The sequence below is a fragment of the Nipponia nippon genome, unplaced genomic scaffold (assembly GCF_047370975.1).
Source record: "Nipponia nippon isolate SJK-2023a ecotype South Korea unplaced genomic scaffold, ASM4737097v1 scaffold_23, whole genome shotgun sequence".
In the NCBI taxonomy this organism is placed as follows: Eukaryota; Metazoa; Chordata; class Aves; order Pelecaniformes; family Threskiornithidae; genus Nipponia; species Nipponia nippon.
In genome coordinates this window covers 6227312-6248132 of record NW_028262340.1, presented here as the reverse complement: position 1 = coordinate 6248132, position 20821 = coordinate 6227312, and the positions used below count along the sequence as shown (strand labels likewise).

The 20821-nt window shown below is 44.9% G+C and overlaps 1 protein-coding gene across 2 annotated transcripts; it reads left to right on the top strand.

Annotated features, from left to right (window-relative positions):
• The first annotated feature begins 174 nt into the window (after positions 1–174).
• On the top strand, positions 175–19897 carry PTP4A2 (protein tyrosine phosphatase 4A2). Of its 2 annotated transcripts, XM_087761134.1 has the most exons (7): positions 175–432; positions 8655–9330; positions 10931–11023; positions 16061–16191; positions 18230–18304; positions 18765–18873; positions 19460–19897. In XM_087761134.1, the coding sequence occupies exons 2-6, from the start codon at positions 9235–9237 to the stop codon at positions 18856–18858; spliced, it is 489 nt and encodes a 162-aa protein (XP_087617260.1). In that variant the 5' UTR covers positions 175–432; positions 8655–9234; the 3' UTR covers positions 18859–18873; positions 19460–19897. The 2 variants fall into 2 exon arrangements, with proteins under 2 accessions (XP_087617260.1, XP_087617259.1); XM_087761133.1 differs by lacking the exon at positions 18765–18873 and having other exon boundaries at positions 178–432.
• The last annotated feature ends 924 nt before the right edge of the window (positions 19898–20821 follow it).

Below are 20821 nucleotides of genomic sequence, written 5' to 3'. Positions count from 1 at the left end.
GCCGGCCGTTCGCACGGAGCGAGGCCCTTCCCCGACGCCGCTTGTGGCGCGGCGGCGTGCCCGGAGCAGCCCCGCGGCGGCGGGTGGAGCGCTCCCGGTACGGACCGTACCAACGCCGGGTGCGGGGGTGAGGCGGGCCGCGCCAATCAGCGGCGGGTTGGGCCGTACCACGGGGGCGCGGGCGGGGGAGGGAGCGGCCTGTGCGCGAGAAGCCGTCTGGCGGCGCGCGGGCTCTCGGGTCTCTCGGCGCGGCCGGGCCGGACCGGGTCGAGCTCAGCCCCCGCCCCGTCACGGGCCCCGCCGGGCCGGGCCGGGCCCGACGCCGCCGCCGCGCCCCCTCCCGCTCCTTCCCGTCCCTTTACCGTCCCCCGGCCCGGTGCGTGGGAGGCGCCGGGCCCGCTCGGAAGAACGCCGACGCGCTCAATGCCCAGGGTGAGCGGGCGGCGGTGGGGAGGAGCTGGGGGGCTGCGGGTGAGGAGGGACCGCGGGACGCCGGAGCCCCCTACCCGGGCTGCGGGGCGGTGGGGGGGGGGGGCAGTGGCTCCTGTGGGGTCCCCCCCGGCTCCTTGGGAGGTTTTGAGGGGATCCCTCGGCCTGCGGGGCTGGTCCGGGGGGGCCCTCCCTGGCCTGGAGCGTCTCCTTTGGCCCCTGAGGCTGATTTGGAGGGGTCTTTTGTGCTCTGCGGGTCTGGTTTGGGGGGGTCCTTGCTGGGCTAGGAGGCTCTCTGTGGTCGAGGGGCCGGTCCGGGGGGGTCCTTCCTGCCCTGGGGGGATTTCCCGACCTGTGGGCCTTGTCTGGGGAATCCTTCGGGCCCTGGGGGCTCCCTTGGCCTGAGGAGCAGGCTTGGGGGTGGCTCGCTGGCCTCTGGGGTCCCTGCTGTATTTGGGGGCTGGTTTTGGGGGGGTCCCCCCTGCCTGTGGGGTTGGACTGATAAGAGGGACCCCCATGGCCGGTAAAGCTGGTTTTGGGCTAGTAGCCCTTGCCTGCAGCGTTGGGCTGCTTTGTGGGGTGGCCCTTCCACCTGTGAGGCTGCTTTGGAGGGTCCTCCCCTCACCGGTGGGATGGGGTTGACTTACAGCGCCCACCCCCTGGCTCTGCAGGGCTGGTTTGTGTGGGTCCCCCCTCCGCCGTGGGGCTGGAGGAGCGGACCCCAAAGGGATGGGTCAGGGGAGGGAGCCTGCCTTGGACCTGGGCTTGGGGGGGCGTTCAAGGGGGGAGCTCATTGCCTGTAGGATCGCAACAGCAGGGAGATAAGGAGACTGCAAAGGGGTTGGCGTGGGTGGTTGGGGGGGGGTCTTGTTTCTGCCTGGTGTGGGGGCATTTGGAGGGGGTTGTTTGAGAGGAGGGGGTGTTACTTATTCCTCGGTGTGTGTGTACGGATGGGGGAAGAGTTTGAGGAAGGACGGGAGGGTTGTTTTGGGGGAAGGGGGCCTGCCTTGTGTTAGCCCTGGAGATGGTCTGTAACGGATAAAGAATTTTTCTGGGGTCTGGGCTGGAAAACGGAGGGGGAAGGCTGGGAGCAATGTTGGGGGGGGATCTTTCTTGGGCTGGCGGGGGGCACGCGGAGCTGGGAAGGAAGGGTGTCCAGGATGTGGCGGTTTTCCTGGGGTTTGAGCGGGGGCAGGGATGTGAATGCCGAGGCCGGTTTGTGTAGATAGAGGGCTGCCCTGTGGGATTTGGAGCTGCCTGGGCTGGAAGGGGGGAGTTGATGAAGCCTGGCCAGGGCAGCGGCTGAAGAAAGTACTGGTGTTGCTGAGGGTGCTAAGAGTGGAGGGCCTGAGACAGGGAGTGGTGTGCTTACTGGCTGCGGTTCGCTGCCTGGGGCATGCTTTACTGGGGGAGGAACCCTGGTTTTTGGGAGCTGGAGGTTTGGGGTTTGGAGCGCAGGCGAGGTTGCAGGTTGGGAGGTGTTACGGTACGGGGACGGTCGTAGAAGTGGCCTCCACTCAGTTGCGGTGACGGTTCCTCGTGGTTCCTCGGTGTGATTAGTCACGATCTGCTTTTTCTCTCGGGGCAGCTGTGTGCTTCTTGGTTTCGGTGTGAGGAGGAGTAAGGCAGAAAGTTGGCTTTTAAAGGCTACTGTATAAATGGAAACTCGCTTCAAAACTCCCCGAATGAACCAGTCGGGTTCTGACTCAGAACTGCAGTTAGTATTTAAAGAAGAAAAAAGATAAACCCAGCACTAGCAGCAGCCAGAAAACTCTATCTCCTTATGACTCAACATATAGAAATACTTAGATTTAATGAACTCAACTGTTGGAGAGAAAAGATCGGTTGGAGTTAAGGTGGGAGTAAGGATCTGCACATGCACGGATGCACAGCCAGGAATGTCGGCCTTCTTACATAGGGTCTAGTTGTGATGTTTTTATGTACATCTCTCATAAACATAGGTGATTGACTTTGGGTTTAATTACCTGCAAATATCCATCATTCTCTTCCACACAGCAGTACTTAAATGTCCTTCCTCTATCAGAGCGGAGCTGAACTGTGATCGCAGTAGCCGGTTTCCTCCCGCTGGACTTTGCCCCGTGGTGGAATGCCGTCTTGGTTAACTGTTGTGAGGCCTGGGAGGAGAGCGCTGATGTGTGGCCCTGGGGAGAGCCGGGCGATACAAGGCTCGTGGAAAGGCCCGTTTCTGGCCTTGCTTTAAGGAGGACGATCCACAGCTGAAAACGTAGCTCTTGAGATATCGTAGTGCAAGCAGATAATTTTTGTAAATGGTGTAGGTTGTGTATTTTGATAATATCTTTGAAGGAGAAAACGTGTTGTCAGTGAGGTACCATTACTGAACGAGCAGAGAGGAGCTCTGTGTTGTCTGTTGTGTTTGGATTAGTTTGACAGCTGCTTTGCCTGTTAGAGAGCTGGAGATTTAAAACAGCTCTGTCTAAACATTGAAAAATAGACCTAATGGGCTGAGAATCTGGGCTAGAAGTTATTTTTTTTTAATGCGTGTGAATTGCAGTTCTAGATCAGCTGGCACCTATTTAGGCCGGTATCTGGCTGATGCATATCGTAAGAGAGTGTAAAATACCTTTCTAGTGGTTGTGGACTTCGGTATCATCTCGTGGCTCATTTTGCTAATTGTGAAGGGGTAAAGGAGTCTTAGATCTCTTGATCCTTTTTTCTGGGTTCCTGTCTCTATTCAGGTCACTGTTACGTGTACCTTTTTGTTACCCCTTGTTTCTCTCCGTTCTGTACTGAGAAGTTAAATTCTTTTTGGTCTCTTACACTGAAAGTCTAGCTCTGCTCGAAATAATGGACTGTGGATTTTAACAATTGAGACTTTGTGGATGTGCAGTGAAATTTATCAGTAAGCTTCAGTTTCGGTTGTCAGACTGAATTTAACTGCCAGAGGAGCATGGAAAAGGAGCCAACTCTCCACTAAGTCATTTTTCCGGCAGAGCTACACAGCAAATCCAAGTAAGTGAGATGAGTAAGATGCAAGTAATTCAACTCTGTAACTTCATAGAATAATATCCCTGTTGCTGTGTGATTTGAAATTGCTTTTTAAGTCCTGCTCGATTTGTTAATGGTTTTTGGGTTTGGTTTTTTTGATACTTCATCTTAAAGTGTGAGACTATTTGGTCTGAGTTGTCGGGGAAGCTGATGATCTAGCAGGACCGTGTTTTCAAAAACCAACAGTTGATACAGCTTAGACAACTCAGCATTCTGACTTTAAGGAATGAGCTGTTGGTATCGCAGACTCACGAACTCTCGTCTAAAGTAACTTTTGATTTCACTTAAGTGTAATTCTGTACCTTAAACAGGATAATAGCTTAAATTTCTTTTTCTTAGCAGGGCCTTTTGGTTTTGACTTCAAACACTTTTAATAACTTTAAACTTTTGGGGCGTGGTATGTAAATAACATTCAAATGTGTCCTCTGAAGGGATTTTAAAAACTAGATGGTGGGTGGGGAAGGCGTCGAAAAATTCCTGTGTCAGAACAGCATTTTTAACTACGAAGCAGGTTCTGTTTCACAGGAAAGAAAAGATCTGAAGCATAAAGCGCGCATGCCTGTCAATGCTAATCGCTTCCCGCTGCCGAGCTCGCCGGGATGATGATCTCTGTGCATCGATGCCTGTGTTGGATGCGGTGGTTTGACCTCACCCAAATTTGGGGACAGCAGCTAAACTTTTTTAGCGTAGTACTCAACACTGAGTTTTGCTGCAGGATTCTTCTCTCGCTGAGTCGTCTTGCATGATATATTTGACAGTTCTTACTGTTTCCTGATGTGTCGCTTTTAAGTTGAGACTTCTTTAATCTGGTCTTCTTTTTTTTTTTTTCTCTCCTTGCTAAGGCAGATCTCTATCTGCTGCCGTGGGTTTTATGGCCTAGGACTGGCTTAGTGCAAAAGGAAACGAGTGAGTCACCCGCAGAAGTTGTCAGCAGGCTGGGAGGGAGCTCCGCGGCGGGGGTGGATAGGGTGGAACAGTAAAATTTTTGACCTCACCCCTCTCTAGGCACGTGTCGTTCTGAGCAAGCTTCCTTCAGAGAGCGTTCAAGAATTTTTTCCAAGAATGTTAGTTCCAGAGTTTCTTTTCTCTGTATACTAGGAGAGTATATTTTAGAAAAGTTGGTTGCTTTGCTTCTCGCTAATGTGCGATTCCACTGTTTTAGGTCTAATTTTGGGTGATTTTTTTCACTTGGAAATCTCCTTGTGCTCCGGATGAAGCAGGACGTGTTGACAGCGTATGGACAGAATGCGGGTCGCTTAGCGGGGCAGTGCAGGAAGGGGAGGTGAAATGTGACGTATGCGGAGTGTCGGGAAAAGCCCGGCTGGGCTGCAGCGTCAGATCGGGATGGCAGTTTTTGTAGGATCAAAACCGCGTGCCGGCAGCGTGCTGTGGTGCTGACTTCTCCTGTCTAAGTGCAAACAACAAGAATGAGGTTTTATAGAAGAGGAGAAAAAAAGAGGAAAAATTCAACAGCTCGTGACCTCACTTTTTTAACGTTGAATGCGGATTCCCGCTTACAGGAATAAAATCAGTTGAGGTGGTTTCAAAATACTGGTCTTCAAAACACTGAGGTATTCTTTTAGTACTGACTGACAAATTAGCGGGCTTTGCTGTGCATCCTGTGCGCTGCGTTATTTTGAAAGGTGATCCAAGTGACCTTTCCAAAGGTATCCGTGTTTTGCAATCTCTGGAAGCTGCAGCTGTTGCAGGCTGTTTCACTGTCTCCGTGTAGCGAAGGCAGCACTTTTACCGGCGTGTTTTGAAGGAGATGGTGGAACCAGGAATTCCTTACAATATTATTACTTGTTTTTCATTAGACCTGTCTCCCTGAACTCGTGTAAGCTCAATACAGAAGAGCAAATGACTTGCCCTATTGAAGCGTCTAATGTAAGAGTCAATGCAATGACAGACGAGGCGGCCACCGGAGGTGAACACTATAGGTGTGTTGGATTTTTACTTAAGGCAATCTCAAGTGAAGTTTCTGTCAAGTCAGGAATTCATTTAACTGTTCCCTCTTAGTTAATCACCCTGATTTATTTATGCTAGTTAATACCACTGCCCCTTGCTTATCTTTTAAGCATATTCTTGCACGTTCGTGGTATTTTGAAAGACGTTCTTCTCAAACCGGCCTCATTAAGCTTTATCAAGGCGTGTACGGCTGTGCGAGCGTGAGAGGTGGGGAGCTCACGGTGCTGTTAGTTATAGCTTAAATTAGTCCTGTCTGTAGGTGCAGAGACTGTCACAGCTCACTAAACTTAGTTGTCCAGATAGGCATCTTGATTAATGATTATTCCCTGCTAATTAAGTTAAACAACATCAGGAGCTGACTCCCAAGCATATCTAGTTCTTCTCAGATGCGTGAGAGGCTATTGCTTGGCTTGTTTGTGCCGCTGTCTCTGCTTTTTCTCCTCCTCTGGTTCCTGATGGAGCTGTTGCACCTCATCCCGAGCGTTGACGTGTTGGATACTTCTGCTCCCTTTCTGAGGCCAGCCACATAAAACATGTAGTAACTTTTTGGTTTCTCTCCATGTGCTATCTCATTTTCTAAGTATAAAAAGTTGAAGGTTAATTGGCTGAAAAATTATTTCTTGGTTTATGTTGTGCATAGACCTGGTTACTATTTACTGTTGTCAGTTTGATAGAGCTCAGTTCTCTTGGGATTTTGAAGTGCAAATTCGCTTGCTAACACAGGGAGGAAGAAATTTTAAAGTATTTACTTGGGGAGATCAGAAGTTCTAGACAATAGGGTTTTTCCTGTTTTTCATTTCCTTAGTTAGAAGCCTGGTTTTTCTTTTTAAACTGTAGCGTAACAGCAGTTGAAAGTCATGGGGGGAAGGGATATACGTGTCAACCAAACTGTTTTAAAAATAGGGTTATGTGCTACATGAACTTCTTATCCTTCTGGAAATCATTTTTCAGACTTAAATACAGTGCTTTTCATTTTTAATCACTCCTTAGCTATTAGCTAATTAAATGCTTCAGTAATATTCCTTTGGGGAAGGTGAGATGGTGTCGTTCCTGTTCTGCAGATGAGTTGAGCTACTGAAAGTGGCTTGGCCAAGGTCAGAACACGAGCAGCTGCAGATCTGAGGGTAGGACTTGAGTTGGTGACTCCCCCCCGCCATACTTAATTTACTGGAACATGTCATCTCCATGTGTCCTTTCCTAATGACTTGGTAAATAGTTTTTACAAAAGACCTTTAAAATAATTGGGTTGAAATTCCCTCTTTGATTTGCTTGAGGGAGGAGAAGCGTAACCATAATGACCTGGTTTGATACAACTCACAGTGCAAATAGCGCTGGATGAGGCTCTTCCAGCCAAATTATTGGTGCTGAAAAGAAAAATGTTTAAAGGATTTGTTTAAATATGACACGGTGGCTGTTCCCCTCACGACAGTGTACTTTGTAATGCTGTAAGCCTCTGGTACTCAGGATCCAAGTATTGATCTCCTATGCCAAGATCTGTTGACCACTGTTTTTATTTAAATGACCTTGTTAGGTCCTAAAAAGTTAGTTTTGAAACTGTTCCTGTAATGTAAATCTGCAGGTCACTTTCCAGGACATGTCGGGTGACTGGAGTGTGTGTTCAGATGGGGGAAAAACAGGCCAGTATTTGCCTGAAAACGGACTTTCTTGCATCAGGTTTTACAGGTGTTGGACACATGTGGATGCTGTAACTGCAGTCATTCTGTTCCCGGCGCATCGTAGCCATAGCAGACTGTAATGCATTCTAACAAAGCCGTTGCTTTGAGATTCGGTAGTATATATGAGAGAGTTGTGACAAATGTGCAAGCATCGACAAGTGTAAGGACTTGAGGATGATGTGTTTAGATGGGACTCTTCCATCTGGGGCGAGACTTCATCCTGTAGTCATTACGCTGATAAAATATTCCAGGATTCATTTTTGAAATTTGTATTTCAGTCACTCAGAGGAAGAACTGTGTTAAGGTCGGGGGAGGTTATTGAAAACATCTTTGCTCTTGCCTCTGGCAACCTAATTAATGTATTTTTTTGGCATTGAAAGCTGTTCTTCAAGGAAATAATTGCTGTTCTTTGGGTGATTTTTGACTTCATGTCAGTGAAAAAGGTAATTTTGTAGTACTTAATTTGACTGTTTTAAAGTGAGGATCTCATTAAAATGTGGAGCGCACCAGAAGTTTAGGGTGTGAACTTCCACGCGTGTGTGTGTTTTTCCCTAATTGCATTCACTTGAGTGTGCCACGTTGACCTTTCCGCTTGAGTTGCAGGTTTGTGACTTCTGTCTGCTGGTTTGGATTTTAGTCAACTGATTTAAAACTTCTTCCTTAAGAAAGAAATGTCAGCAGAGATTCTTTGGCTGCACGCTTTTTAAATGCAGTGAAAAGCCATGTTACTTAGGTAGTATTTCAGCCTTAAATGAGTTGAGCTAGTTTAGGTTAGCTCCATTTTCATCCCCCTGAACTTCGTGGTAGAATTCATTTTCCATCTTTTATTGTTGCTGCTCAAACATCTGTATTTTGAATCCTGTGTGTTAGGACTGGAAGCTGCCGCTGTCTTAATGCCCTAGTCTGTAAACACAGATAAGACTGAGAATAACTAAAAGTTATTACTGCTAAATGACCGTTTGGTTGCTTTTGAAATAACTGATTTCTGGAGGATATCTCCCTGCTACTGATGGGAGTTTGGCGATACAATAACGTTGGTGAAACTTAGCTGCTAGCAAAAGCTCAAATACACGGCAGCTATACTCTTATTTCTGTTTGTACTGCTTATTTTGTTCAGAAAATTAAGCCATACCAACAATATTTTTTACACATCTGGGCTGAAGCCAAACAGGTATGACCGTACCAACAGACACTTTCAAGCGTGTATTGGGCTTTGTGCTGTTTTCTCCTCTTTTAGGGCACCTGGTTGGGAGGGAGGAGCCGCGGAGAGCACAGAAAGGTTTCCTTGTTCTCTGTTCCGGTGCCTGGCTGCCAGGAACAGCAGTTACAAGAAGTCCCGTGTCTCTGGGCTTGAGCGTACTCAGTGCCGAGAGAATATTCGGGATTACAACTATCGGGATTCCAGTAAAGACTGATTTTTATTTTTGCCCTTTTTTTTTTTTTTAAACATAGCCTTATCTAGTCTAATTTGGGCTTCTCTGGGAGGGTCAATATTTGGTGTTTCTGGAAGTAGAAGCAACAATTCGTCTTACATGATATTTTTCTTCTCTTTAGGTGTTCTGTTGGAATATACGTCGTACATTTATGGCGATTCTGAGTGTGAGGGCAGACTTCTGCCAGGCCCAGCACAGCATCCTGGCTGACAAGTGAGCTGAGCGCAGGGGGTTCTACGTGCCATAATTACTTTGCCTTGAAGACTCCAGACACAGCAAACACACTCAAATATATGGGATATCTTCTGCACATTGGAAGCATATTCCTTTTACTGACTCTAGCAAAACTAAGCATCAAGAAAACAAAGTGGAGAGAAAATCTGCCCTTACTTTTTTGCCTCACCAGTGCCTAAATGTAGAACAGGCTGCCTAGTCTTACATCTAGTCAGAGTTTTTGGAGTCTGAAGGATACCACCTGCAGTAATTGAGGCCGAAGTTGAATTCAAGTGGATTCTGAAGCAAACCTGCTTTTCTAGAAGCGAGTTCTTTAAGGAACAAACACGTCAAAGCAAGCTCTGATCAATCCCAGGCGTTTTAGTGGTCTTTTTAATGTTTTCTGCTGTGAAACGTTTCCAAGGTTATTGATTTTTTTTTTTTTTTTAATTTTATTTTTTGGCCCCTTACACATTTTTTTTGCCATTATGAACCGTCCAGCCCCCGTGGAAATTACTTACGAGAATATGCGTTTCCTGATCACTCACAACCCAACCAATGCAACCCTCAGCAAGTTCATAGAGGTAAGGCAGTCAAATATTAAGTCTCGTCCTTTCCTGATACGCTCATAGTTTCTGTAGAAGTACTGAACAGTCATTCTTCACACCTGATGCTCAATGCTTTGGCCGTATGTTACATCTTACTTGAAACGGAAGGTGTTTTTATCTTTAATATATTGTTCACATTTGCTTGACAGCATGAGAAGAGAACCCACCGATTACTTTTTCCAGAGTCCTGCGTTTCTTTAATTGTGGGAGGCTGGATCAGCTCCCATTTTAGAATTCAAACACACACCCTTGCCATCGTTCTTGTCCTGGTTTCTGAAGGACTGCATGTTCTGCTATTCTAAACGTTATTTTTTCATTAAATAATGCGGTGCTTCTAATAAGTCGATCTATTGCTCATCTTTTGGCTTTTAGAGAAGTAGTTAACAGAATTGTAACTGGTTGCTGACCTTTCTTCTCCCTTAGAGTAGGATTAAGCGCGATACTTAAACTGATGTTTTAGTTTACCGAATGTGTTCTCAAACTGCCCTGCCGATCCCAGAATTGTCAGAGATTTCAGGCGCCAGAATTTATCCATGAAAAATGACATCTACCTGGCTCGACCTGTGGGAAGAGTCAGTTACGCTGGGCAGTGGATCACACCATTACTGACACAGTAAGATCTTAAATGCAGCAAAATTTAATATTTACTTTTCTGAAAAAGTAACAGATGGTATCACCAGAGAAGTAGTAGTACAGTGTATTTCTGCATTCTAGTTTGCTCCAAACCTGCTGTATCTTTGTGCCCTTATATCTAGAGGGCTTCTATCTTGTGCGTGCAGGTCTTTTTCATTCCAAAGAGATCCTGTCATCCGATACTGATGTCTGACTGTGGCGATTAACAGCCTTCCATCATTTAGCAGTGTGCTCTTCACCATGAGTCTGCTCAGATATTAGTGGTTAATTTTGTCTGAAAGCCACATTCTTTTGGTCTTTATATTCCCCCCCGCCATTATTGTGGCTTGCCTTCCTCTTTCAGGAGTCTTGACTCTGGAATAGATATTACTGCTAATTGTTAGAAGTTACAGTGATTTATTCCAAACACGAGAGGAAATTCTGCTTGCTGTATGAACCTTCAAAGTGAACTGGAACAGCTTTTGTTTGATCTTCTGATTATTTATCTAGCACAATGTGCTACTTATAGTGCATTACAAGGAAGCTAGAGTATGGTGGTGTGTGTGTTCTGTTCCTCCCTGCCTCAAAATGTCAACACTGGCTGAAGCAAACAGTTCCAGGCTTCTATTTAAAGAGAAGAAGAAGCTGCATGGAGAATATAAGCAGCTATTTTAATTTTGCTTTTCTATATGCAGTTTTTTCCACCCTGGCATTTCCCTAGAGATGAAGAACTCGGAGGTATTTCATACTTATTCCTGTCACTTGTAACCCTTGTCCTAATGTAGGCCATAACCCCCCCCGTTCTGAGTTGGCCCTTTCTCCTTCCTTGTGTAGTCACCTTGAAGCTCCGCAACACTTGCGGTACCGCTGACTCTGTGTAAAATGTTTAGTTTTGTAGCTGATGAGAAAGTTCTTGGATTCTTCACTCTGTCAGTGTGCTCACATGTTTTCCTTTTTCTTAAAGGAGCTGAAGAAGTACGGAGTGACAACCTTGGTGCGAGTTTGTGATGCCACTTATGATCAAGCTCCTATCGAGAAAGAAGGAATCCAGGTTCTAGTGAGTTGCCTTTAAAACTGTCTAAAAATGAAAAATCTCTTGTCTAGAAGTGGTGGGGATGGCCTTCAATGCTTTGGGCAAGAGCTTGTGACTGTTTGAGATGGCCGAAAGCAATGTGATCCCCTGCATCAGCTAAAGCTGGTTTTGAGAAACTCACTCTACTTTTGTGAAGGGTACTTGCTGATTCATTACTATCACCTGAGCGCTTAGAAACATCTGTTCCTGGATTTCTGGACTCGTGGAGATATTTTGGTTGCCTTTTAGTGCCTAGGTTGATACTAATCCAATGTTCAGCCTTGTGGTTCATACAACTTGGTTTGGTCCTTTTCTCTAGATACAGCACTTCTTGGCTTTACGGGTGACCTTCTCGGGATGCAGATAAAACTCCCTTCTCTCGCTCGTTCAAAAAGTGCCACCTTTTGAGACCGTAGCTGACACGTTGATGCAGGTTTCCATGGACTGGCTGTAGCAGGATATTGATCAATAGCCTCGTCACTGCTCACCCCTAAATGGAGCCTGGCTGCTGGTGGCTTCCCTGTTCAGCAGGTGGAATTCCTTAACTGCTACTCAGAGTTAACATTATGCAATGACTGTCTGACGCTATCGTCTAGTACTGCTTGGTGTTTTAGGGGAGGTTTTTTTAATAGGTGTGTGCTCATACCAAGCTTGCAGGCGGTATTTTTCCAGGCAATACTTCTGAATTATTACAGTGTGTCAGATAGAATCAGTTTATTTTACTGGAGTGAGTAATACTCTGTTGGGAGGCCAGAAATTGCATCTTACCTTCTTGTTGCAGGTAGTCAGTCTTCTGTTGCCTCTTGATTTTTATGGCTCAGTCAGAGGGAAACTTGCCGCGGTTTTCCATTAGGAGAAAAACTTGTATCCTGGCGTATCTGTGAAAACTCCACGTACAGGTCAGTCAGGTTGCTTGGCTCCCAGCCCTGGTAAGCATTTACTCCAGTTCCAGGCAGCCACGTGTGCCTCGGTGTTGTTGGAAAAATCAGTCACTACAGGGCTACCGGTGCTCCTAGGGCTGCGCTCTGGAATAGCATTTTTGTTCACTCTAGAGCTGCCCTGGACTTGAGCATCACAGTATTTTTGGGCATGCTGCTGTGCAACCTCTAGCTGCGATACTCCTAAGGTTGCCAGAGACTGGAAGGGTTAGTCTTAGGGCGTGGAAGCCCTCAGAGCCCTGATTTAAGCTGGGGCTTAGAGTATTTCTGTGTTCCTGTGCCAGAGCACAGATCTGAGTTCTTCCTAGCAGACTTAGGAGAGTTTTGCAGGTGTCAGCTCTGCCAGGGTGGCTGCGCTGTGAGGCCAGCTGACCTCGGCTCCTGCAGCTGTGAGCGAAATCCTCCTTCCCCAGCCCATGGCCAGGGCCTCCGGGGCAGCTGCAGGAGCCGGGGAGCGCTCTGTGCTCCGGAGCCTACGCTTCTGAAATAGCTTGGGGATTTTGGTTCTCAAGAAACTTTAACAACTTGGTATTGGCTAGGTTTGAACTGAAAGCAGTTTTTTGAGGAAGCTGTTGTAAAAACTGGAAATGCTGTTTCCGCCAGCTCTGCTAAGCACCGTTCTGTTGGAGAGCCTTTCCCTCTGAGTAACATGCGCGAGAGTCTTGCATCTGTACACGTTTGCCTCGGCTAACAAGCCTCTCTGCATTTGGTACGTACCAGTTCTTAGTGTTCCACTGCTGCAGAAGGCAAAACAGGAGAGAGCATAAATCCACCAGGCATCTGTTAAGGGTTACAGAAAGCAGGAGGTGGCAGAGAAGGTTTGCTGCTAATGTCAACACTGATCCTGATGATCCCAGTCATGAGGTTGTCTTTAGTAATTTACTGTATTACAATAGTGTTTTGCTATTTGAGATTAAGTCACTGACGTGACCACCTCCTGTGTAGCTTTTCCTTCCTATGAATGCATGCTTTTTCAAAGCAGAGTCCTGTTGCTGTTCAGAAATGGTATTGAATTACCATCTGGCTGAGAAAATAACACATCGCTATTTAAAGCTAATATTTGCTTGCAAAAATAACATTAAGATTAAAAACACAGCCTGAGAGAGATTAGTGTCTATTTTAAAACTGTTGAGGTCAAGCGTAGCGAAACCCCTGAAAATGAGAGCATTTTAGCAAAGCCTGCTCTCATGCCGTGATGCAGGATCGTGTACTGGCAAGATGGGTAGAATGTGGCAGCTAGAGAGTCGCTTTGGCAGATGGCATGGTGAGAAAGTAGAGAATTAGATGTTCCATGTTCGAAGTAGTACTATTGCATGCGCATGTTTATCAACAGAGATTAAATCCAGGAGGCGGGGATGGATTTAGTTCCTGTGGGCTTCTGCAGTTCTTAGTTATGTTCATGCGTAAGGTCTTGTAACATAGAAATGCTACATTGGAAAAACTGGTTGGTTTTTTTGCTGGAAGTATTTTTTCGCTGGCTGGCACCCAAGGAGGCTGCGATAGTTTTGTTCATCTTCAGGATCTAAGACGCGTTTCATTGTTCTGCTTCTGTCGGTCCTTCATTTACTGCTCATCCCTGGATCAGCCTTTCTTTCCACTCTGTGCCCTCTGGAACGGCCACCACCACCCGAACGCTCGCAGGCGGTCGGGAGCGCCCGTGTTAGAGCCGGGACTTCGTTGCCATCTGATATTTACTGCATCGCCATGGCCTCTGGTATTGAAGGTGGGCAAGTTCCACGCCGGTGGCTGCGGTCCCATCCCACGCAGACGCAGGCAGTTCTGGGAGCATTTTGCCGCAGTAACTTCAGCGCGAGTGCGCGCGGGTTTTGAAGAAAGGGGTCTTTGTCACTTAAAGTCCTGTTACTGCTTCTCGGTCATCTCAGTTCTGCATTGCCCATCCTGCAGTCCTTGCTGACTGACAAGCCCAGAGCTGTTCTGCTGAGTAAGGCTGCTCCAGATAAAGGGTAAATACGAATAACCCTTCCTTGCCCACCATCACCTGCAGGCTGGCACAGAAGAGCTATATGTTCCGTTTGGGCAATCTCAGTGCATCATCCCGGTTATTAATGACTGTTTTGGTTGTGGAGCCTAGCAATTTGTTTTCTATCCTGTCCGACAGGAATTCAGAGGTGATGCTGGCAGAACTCATAATCAGGAAAATAACTGCAAAACTTTGCTGCAATTGCTCCTCTAGTCCCAGAAGTATTCTCGTTCCTCGTTCTGGGCAGCGTCCCACGCAGCAGTGTGTTATCAGTGCTAATTTACTGTCAGTGGTGCACCATTCCTGGGAAGGTGATGATCTGTGGGGAAATGACGATTGTCATTAATTCAGGCCAGCACAAGAGCTGCGTGGCCATGATGGTTAACGTGTAAGCTAGGGCAACGTAGTAACCTCCTGTATTTGGTCTGAAGGAAAGGATTTAATTTAATCCAAAACTAGGACAGGGAACTGACACGTAAATCCTGTTTTTTGCAAGGCAGTTTCAAATGAAAGCATCTTGCAATGGGTAATGCCTCTGCTCTTGGCAGACCATACATCTCTTCCTGGGACAGTAGATGACACTAGGCCTAAAATAATACAGCTAGCAGTGTGTAATCGAGTGGAAAATCTCATAAAAGCCTTTTATTAGAAGAACAAGTTTTACTTTAGGATCTTGTTTCTATAGTCTTTTATTTTGCTGTGTTGTCCCAGGTAGTTTTAATTTCCCATTTGCTTTAAAAAAGTTCCCTGCACTCTTCAGACTTTGTGTATCTTTCTGTATTAATTGCATATAAAGTTATTTCAGGAACTTAAAAGCTTTTTGGTTTTGTAGTTCTGAGACGCAGATTTCCACCTTGCAGCTTTTTAAGTGCTAACACATTTATAAGGTGCTCTCGGGCTGAGGTCTGGGCTAAGCTGTACTTGCTACTCACGGCGTATTAGGGTAGCAGTAACTGCATTTCAAAACGAAAAGTCTGGCGGATTTTTACCTTTGGTTGTACTTGTTCAGAGGTTCTGCGTGCTGCTTTCAGGCTTCAGAGAATATTACTTCATGTTAACCTGTTCTCAAGATCCTACATGGAAGAGTTGGTTCTAGCCAAGGAGGGAAGAGGAGGCCTCCTTTCAAAGCGATTTCCCTGCCATTTGGAGAGGTGGTTGAATAATACAAAGCTCTGGCCACGAGTCTCTCTTGTAAAATGCATCGCAGTCGTCTGATGAAAAGTGCGAAGTAACTACTAAGTGTTCTTTTTTTTTTCCTTGCGTCTAGGAGTGCTCTTTCTACAGCACTCCCTGTGTCTGAGAAGATTATAAAGCATGTGATGTTGTGCTTGGTCTTGAAATACAGGACATGTAGTACTCCACTTAGCACAAGTTCCAGGAGAGAGCTGTGACCTCAAGAAAATGGGAAGCTTCTCGCATGTAATTTTGATTTACAGCCATGTTGATGATACTAAATGTGGCCTAGGTAGTGTAAATGTTGGCTGCCCCTTTAATAAGCAGAAATGTAATTGTAAATGCTAATTAGTTGGTGACTTTGTCTTTGTCTAAGCACTCTTCCTTTTTTTGCTTGTGAATGTATTTTTTTGACTTGAAAATACCCAGGTCATTTTAACTGGCTTGCTCGTTGGAGACATGGCAGCTGGAGAAGCTGATCCATTTGAGCTGTTATGAAGTACCTTCTCCTCTGTACAGAGTCTGCAGTACAAATAGTGTTGTAAAAGGTTGACACAACCACAGGCAAAAGTCGACAGAGTTCTGATCTTTCAAATGTTTATTCGAAATGTCTATTGATTTTTACATATTTTTAATAAAATGAGATTTCAAGGGCAGCTATTTTTCTAAAAATTCTATACTACAAAGGAGTTAGTGTAGAATTTTATTGAAATTTTATTGAAAAGTGCATTAAATGGTTGTTAAACATTTAGTGCTGCATTATGATATTGACTTGCGAACTTCTGTGCAACCAGAAAAATACCCACAGCACTGTTCGTGTAGTACGCCCGTCCTGCTGAACGGAATATTTTCCTTCTCCCGGTTACGGTTACCTTGCTGTTGATTATGGATTGAAATCCATAGAGCTGATGTCCTTTTTTTCCTTCAAAGGACTGGCCGTTTGATGATGGAGCACCACCCCCGAATCAGATAGTTGACGACTGGCTAAACCTGTTGAAAACCAAATTTCGTGAAGAGCCTGGATGCTGTGTCGCTGTTCACTGTGTTGCAGGGTTGGGAAGGTTAGTATTCTGCTGTCTTGGTTTTCTACTGCGCTTAAAGTTAGTGTATTTGTTCGGGAGGTAGGTCACGGAAGGTGTTAAGTGAATGCCAATTTCTCTGTTTTCTCCCAAATAACACTTTAAAGCAGCAGCAGCAAGTTTGTGTCATTAAAGCAGGAGGGACGTACTGCAGCTTAAAAATCTTCAGTAACTCCATAGCTCTGATCCAAGATGAGAGGAAAAACTTGGAGAGATTGTTCAGAACGCTTGTGTCGATCACGAACGACACAAGGAGTTAGAGATGCTATTAATTTGAAAGCGTATGTCTTTCTGCTGAAACAATAACCTCTCTTGTGCTTCTTGACAAATGCAGTATGCATGCATAGCACAATTTCTAAGGCTGTACAGTTGTTTTTTAAAATTTCCTCCTGTTTTCAACTGGTATACTATTAAGCATGTGGTAATAAAAAAAGGCATTTAGAAAAACTGGTTCAATTAGTTTTAGTCTAAAGTGGCTTCACTTTGGTGGTAGGAAGGGTTAGGCTTGTATTTCATGCAGACTTGATGTTTCTCTCCTCACCACTCAAAATATAATTTCCTTCTTTGGGAAGAACTTCCTTTCAAGAAGAAATAAAAAAAAAAAGACTGATTTGGGAAGGCTAAATGCTACATTTGTATTCCCAAACGTAGTCTCTGAATGTTATGTTTATCCTATGGGCTAGGAGGGAATGGAGCTCAAGTGTCAGTATTCTTACAATGACCATGGGACTGTTACTACGCAAGGATATGAATGGGTGGGCAAGAAAGGTGGGTTGGAGAAGTCAAGTAAGCGCAGAGTTGGAGCGCATCAGGTTCTTAAATTTCCACCTCTAGAGAAGAAGAGATGGGGGAAATGAAGAGGTAGAGGGAGAAACGGCCGATATTTAAAGACACAAGAGCCAAAACCCTAAGGCAATTAACATTTGTTTATCCATTTCTGCTCTATTTTTATCTGAGGAACATCTTTAGGAAGGTGGCCACGTGTAACTCAAGTGATTTTAAACTTGTTTCTTGCATAATACCAGGCCAGAGGGTACCAGAAGCTTCCCATCTTCTGTGTGTCACACAAACTCGCGCCGTGTCTCTGTTCCTTACTGAATGACCTTTTGGCTCTTCTCAGACTACTTCTGGCAGAGGAAAAAGCAAGAGCTTTACAGATTTTGCTTTAATCTGGAAAACCGTCTACCTGTAGTAGGGAATTGAACTTCAGCTACAGTAAAAAGAGACAGCTTTTCTTTTTTTTAAGTGATTTTTGAGGTTTCAAATTGTTTCCTTTGGGAAGTGAATGATTTTGTTTACGCAGGTGCAGCCTGGCAGTGATAGTGAGAGTTGTTTCTCCTCAACTATGTTTTTGTTTAGCCGTGAGTAAAAGTTGTCCAGTTGTGAGCACCTGTTTAATCCTTTACTACTCTACCCTCGGAGGTGCCTGTTGCAACCGTGTGCGTTTAGGTGTGCGTTTAGTGGGGTGAACGTCAGTCCAGGAGAAAGTCAACGTGTACTGTGATTTTGGCTTGTTTGAAGAGCCAGCTCTTTTACACTTAACCGGTTTCCAAAATGTGGACCCCAAAGTAGAAAGTTTTACTCTGTTGTCCCTGGGACGCCCAGTTCCGTGTACAGCACAAAATTTAACAAAAAAAAAAAATCTACATAAGATCTATCTCGCCTACAGCTAGATCTACAGTGTCATAAGTAGCAAAATGCGTGCAAGAGGTATTACGCCCTTGTTTTAGTGAAGTAGAAAATTAGGTTATAGTGAAATGAGAAAGTGTAAAAATCTAGAATGATGGTTTCTTGCCCCAAACGCCAAGGAGCTATTGATTTTTATTTTTTTGTGTGTTGGAAACAGAGCTGTCTACTAAAAGAAATTGTACATTATGTACTCGGCAGGCAAATGTCTTCCTGTAGATAATGCTTAAGAAGAAAATACTTAGCTATTTGTTTATAGATTAATTTGATGTATTTTGAGGGGTTCAATATTTTGTTTCTCCAGATCTTCCTTAAATATTGATTTCTCCTTTAGGGCTCCTGTACTGGTTGCACTTGCTCTCATTGAATGTGGAATGAAGTACGAAGATGCAGTTCAGTTTATAAGGCAGTAAGTTAAACTTCCCTGTTCTCAAGAAACATCTCTGTTTATGTTGTATTTGAACAGCATGCATCTTTAGCGAAGTCTGTTAGATTTCTGATTTGTTTTCTAGTAGCTATATCATGCAATAATGGGCATGACTGACATTAATGCCGAGGCTTGTGCCCTTTCCTCTGTTTAAAGAGGGGGATTAAAAGGTGATTTTTTTATATTTTTTTTTTTTTTTAAATCTGGGCTTATATATGAAACCATTGACCTAAGACTCAAAGATTTTGAACTTGGGGAGAAAAAATGTCTAGGCTGGGGCTGTAAAAATCGTGGATGAATTGGACATGGACTAATTGCTCCTAATTAAAAAAAAAAAAAAAAAAATTCTAGTGAGGTTGGCCCCCCAAGCAGAATTTCTACAGCAAGTAGGTGAGCACCAGCACTCCTGCAGGCGTTGTGGGTGAGTGTGTTATCCACCCAGGAGATGTCAGAAACCACCTGTCTGGAAAATAACGAAACTGGTAAAGGATGAGACTGCAGAGCTCTGTTGGTTTAGTGATAACATCAGATCTTGAAATGAATCCCAGCAGGTAAGATGATGTTGAATGAGCTTTGCCAAAAGAGCAATTCATCCTTTTGTGGATTCCCAGGGTCTTCAGTTATCTCTGTAAACTGTATTGCTGTCAACAGATTTTTTTTTTTTCTTTCCCCCTGAATTTTTTCCTTTCTTAAATTCCTTTTTTCTCTTCCTGGGTGTGCTACCTTATATGCCGAGAAGCTCTTTTCTGAGAACCTCTTACATATTTGTATCTGAATGTCATGGTCTTTATTTACTAGCTAATGTAATAAGTAGCACATGCATCTGCAAGGAAAGGGTGACCTTGATGTTGTTCAGTGACTACTGCTGGCGATGGAAGTAAACTCTCCCAATCCAAGAAAATATGCTGAAATTTGCTAACTGGATTTTGACGTTAATATTGGCATGTAGGTGATGAACTGCATGTGCTGGCCTGGCTTGTCCTTCCTCACAGTGTCAATGGATACGGAACCAAGCCAGAGTGCTGTTTTGTAGATACAGAAAAGCTTTGAAACGAGGACTAATCTGCTTTAGAATGTATATGGTGATCGAAGCAGTACTTTTTCCATTGATACTAGCCTTCATTCTCTTTGTTTTAGGAAAAGGAGGGGAGCTTTCAATTCCAAACAGCTGCTTTACCTTGAGAAATACCGACCTAAGATGCGATTACGCTTCAAAGATGCCAACGGTCACTGCTGTGTTCAATAAAAAAAAAAAATCTCAAACGAAGGCAGAAGTTAGCATGGCTGTTTTCTGGACTCTTGGCACCTGGAAATGTGAATCTGGAATCAAACTACGTCATCAAATTAGTGGTGGAGTCAGTGCTCCTCAACCTCTGTCCTAATGGTGGTGATGATTGAAAAAAATAAAAATAAAAAAAAAATTTAAGAGAAACATTTCAGTGAAGGATTGTTTTCTCCTTAAGCTGCAGTTTGAACATCTGCAAGGAGAAAATCAGTTTCTGAACCTTCTGTATTTTTAACTTTTTAAGAAAAGAAATAAAGTAAATTTTATGTCTAAGGAAAACCAGCAGAGCATTGGCTTGTGCAGAAACTATTTTCTTGATTTGAGGAAAGTACCCCACAGTTAGGGCCTGATACATTAATTCCTATGGGACTCTCTTAAATGGAGTTGCCTTTTTTTTTAGCCTTGCTGGGACCTGGCAGAGAGTCGTGAGGAGGAGCCTTTGTTGCTGTGTGGGAGCAGTCTGACAGCCTTAAGCCCAGCCTGGGCATATTCTAGAGATTGGGTGATGTCTGTGTTGTACGTCTGCGTGGTGGTCGGGCTCTGCAGGTGTGAAAAACCTTCCTGGTAGGCTTTAAGAGAAGACTCGCTGCCTCGTATCTTCGGTGAATCTGCTAAAGGCCTTTGGTTGGTGGGAGATAGTGCTTTTAGCTGTGTGAGAGTGCGTGTGTGCACGTGTGTGTGTGATTTTGTGTGTGCGAGAGTTATTTTTTCCAAAGAATTTGGCTGAAATGTTAATTGTCCTTCGGTTGCTAGACAGAAAATCTATCCCGGCAGAAGACTGATGGTCAAAAGTGTCCTAGGTGAGGAAAGGGCAATTCGGACAAGGACTGAAAATTAATTTATCTGTCGTAAGGAAGAAGAAAAGGCTTTTTGCTGCTGACCAGCTTCTCTGCCTTGCTGAACCCAGTAAATCAGGATTTGGGGGGAGGGTCTCATTTGTACGGTATACGAGGTGAAGATGGTACGCACACAGAAACGCGGTCAGTGAATGAATGCCTAGCGTGGGTGTTTTCCCAGACTAGCCCTCGTGTACGGTTCAGTTTAACCGCTGATTGCCTTGTTATTTTTTTAATTAGGTTCTTTTGGAGGGAGAATGTCTAGTTACACACCAACATGCCTATCATGTGTTCACCATCGGCAGGCCATAAATACGCTGATTTTTGGAGTGTGGACTGGTACCACGGTCTCTTTGTAGGGGCAGTGGTTTTGCCAGT

What these genes read in the sequence shown, in the direction of transcription:
- PTP4A2 (XM_087761133.1), top strand. Translation starts at nt 9,235, where the DNA reads ATGAACCGTCCAGCCCCCGTGGAAATTACTTACGAGAATATGCGTTTC. An exon ending in AAGAAGGAATCCAGGTTCTA is followed by an intron (nt 11,024 to 16,060) that starts GTGAGTTGCCTT and finishes TTTCCTTCAAAG; the next exon opens with GACTGGCCGTTTGATGATGG. An exon ending in GCAGTTCAGTTTATAAGGCA is followed by an intron (nt 18,305 to 19,459) that starts GTAAGTTAAACT and finishes TCTTTGTTTTAG; the next exon opens with GAAAAGGAGGGGAGCTTTCA.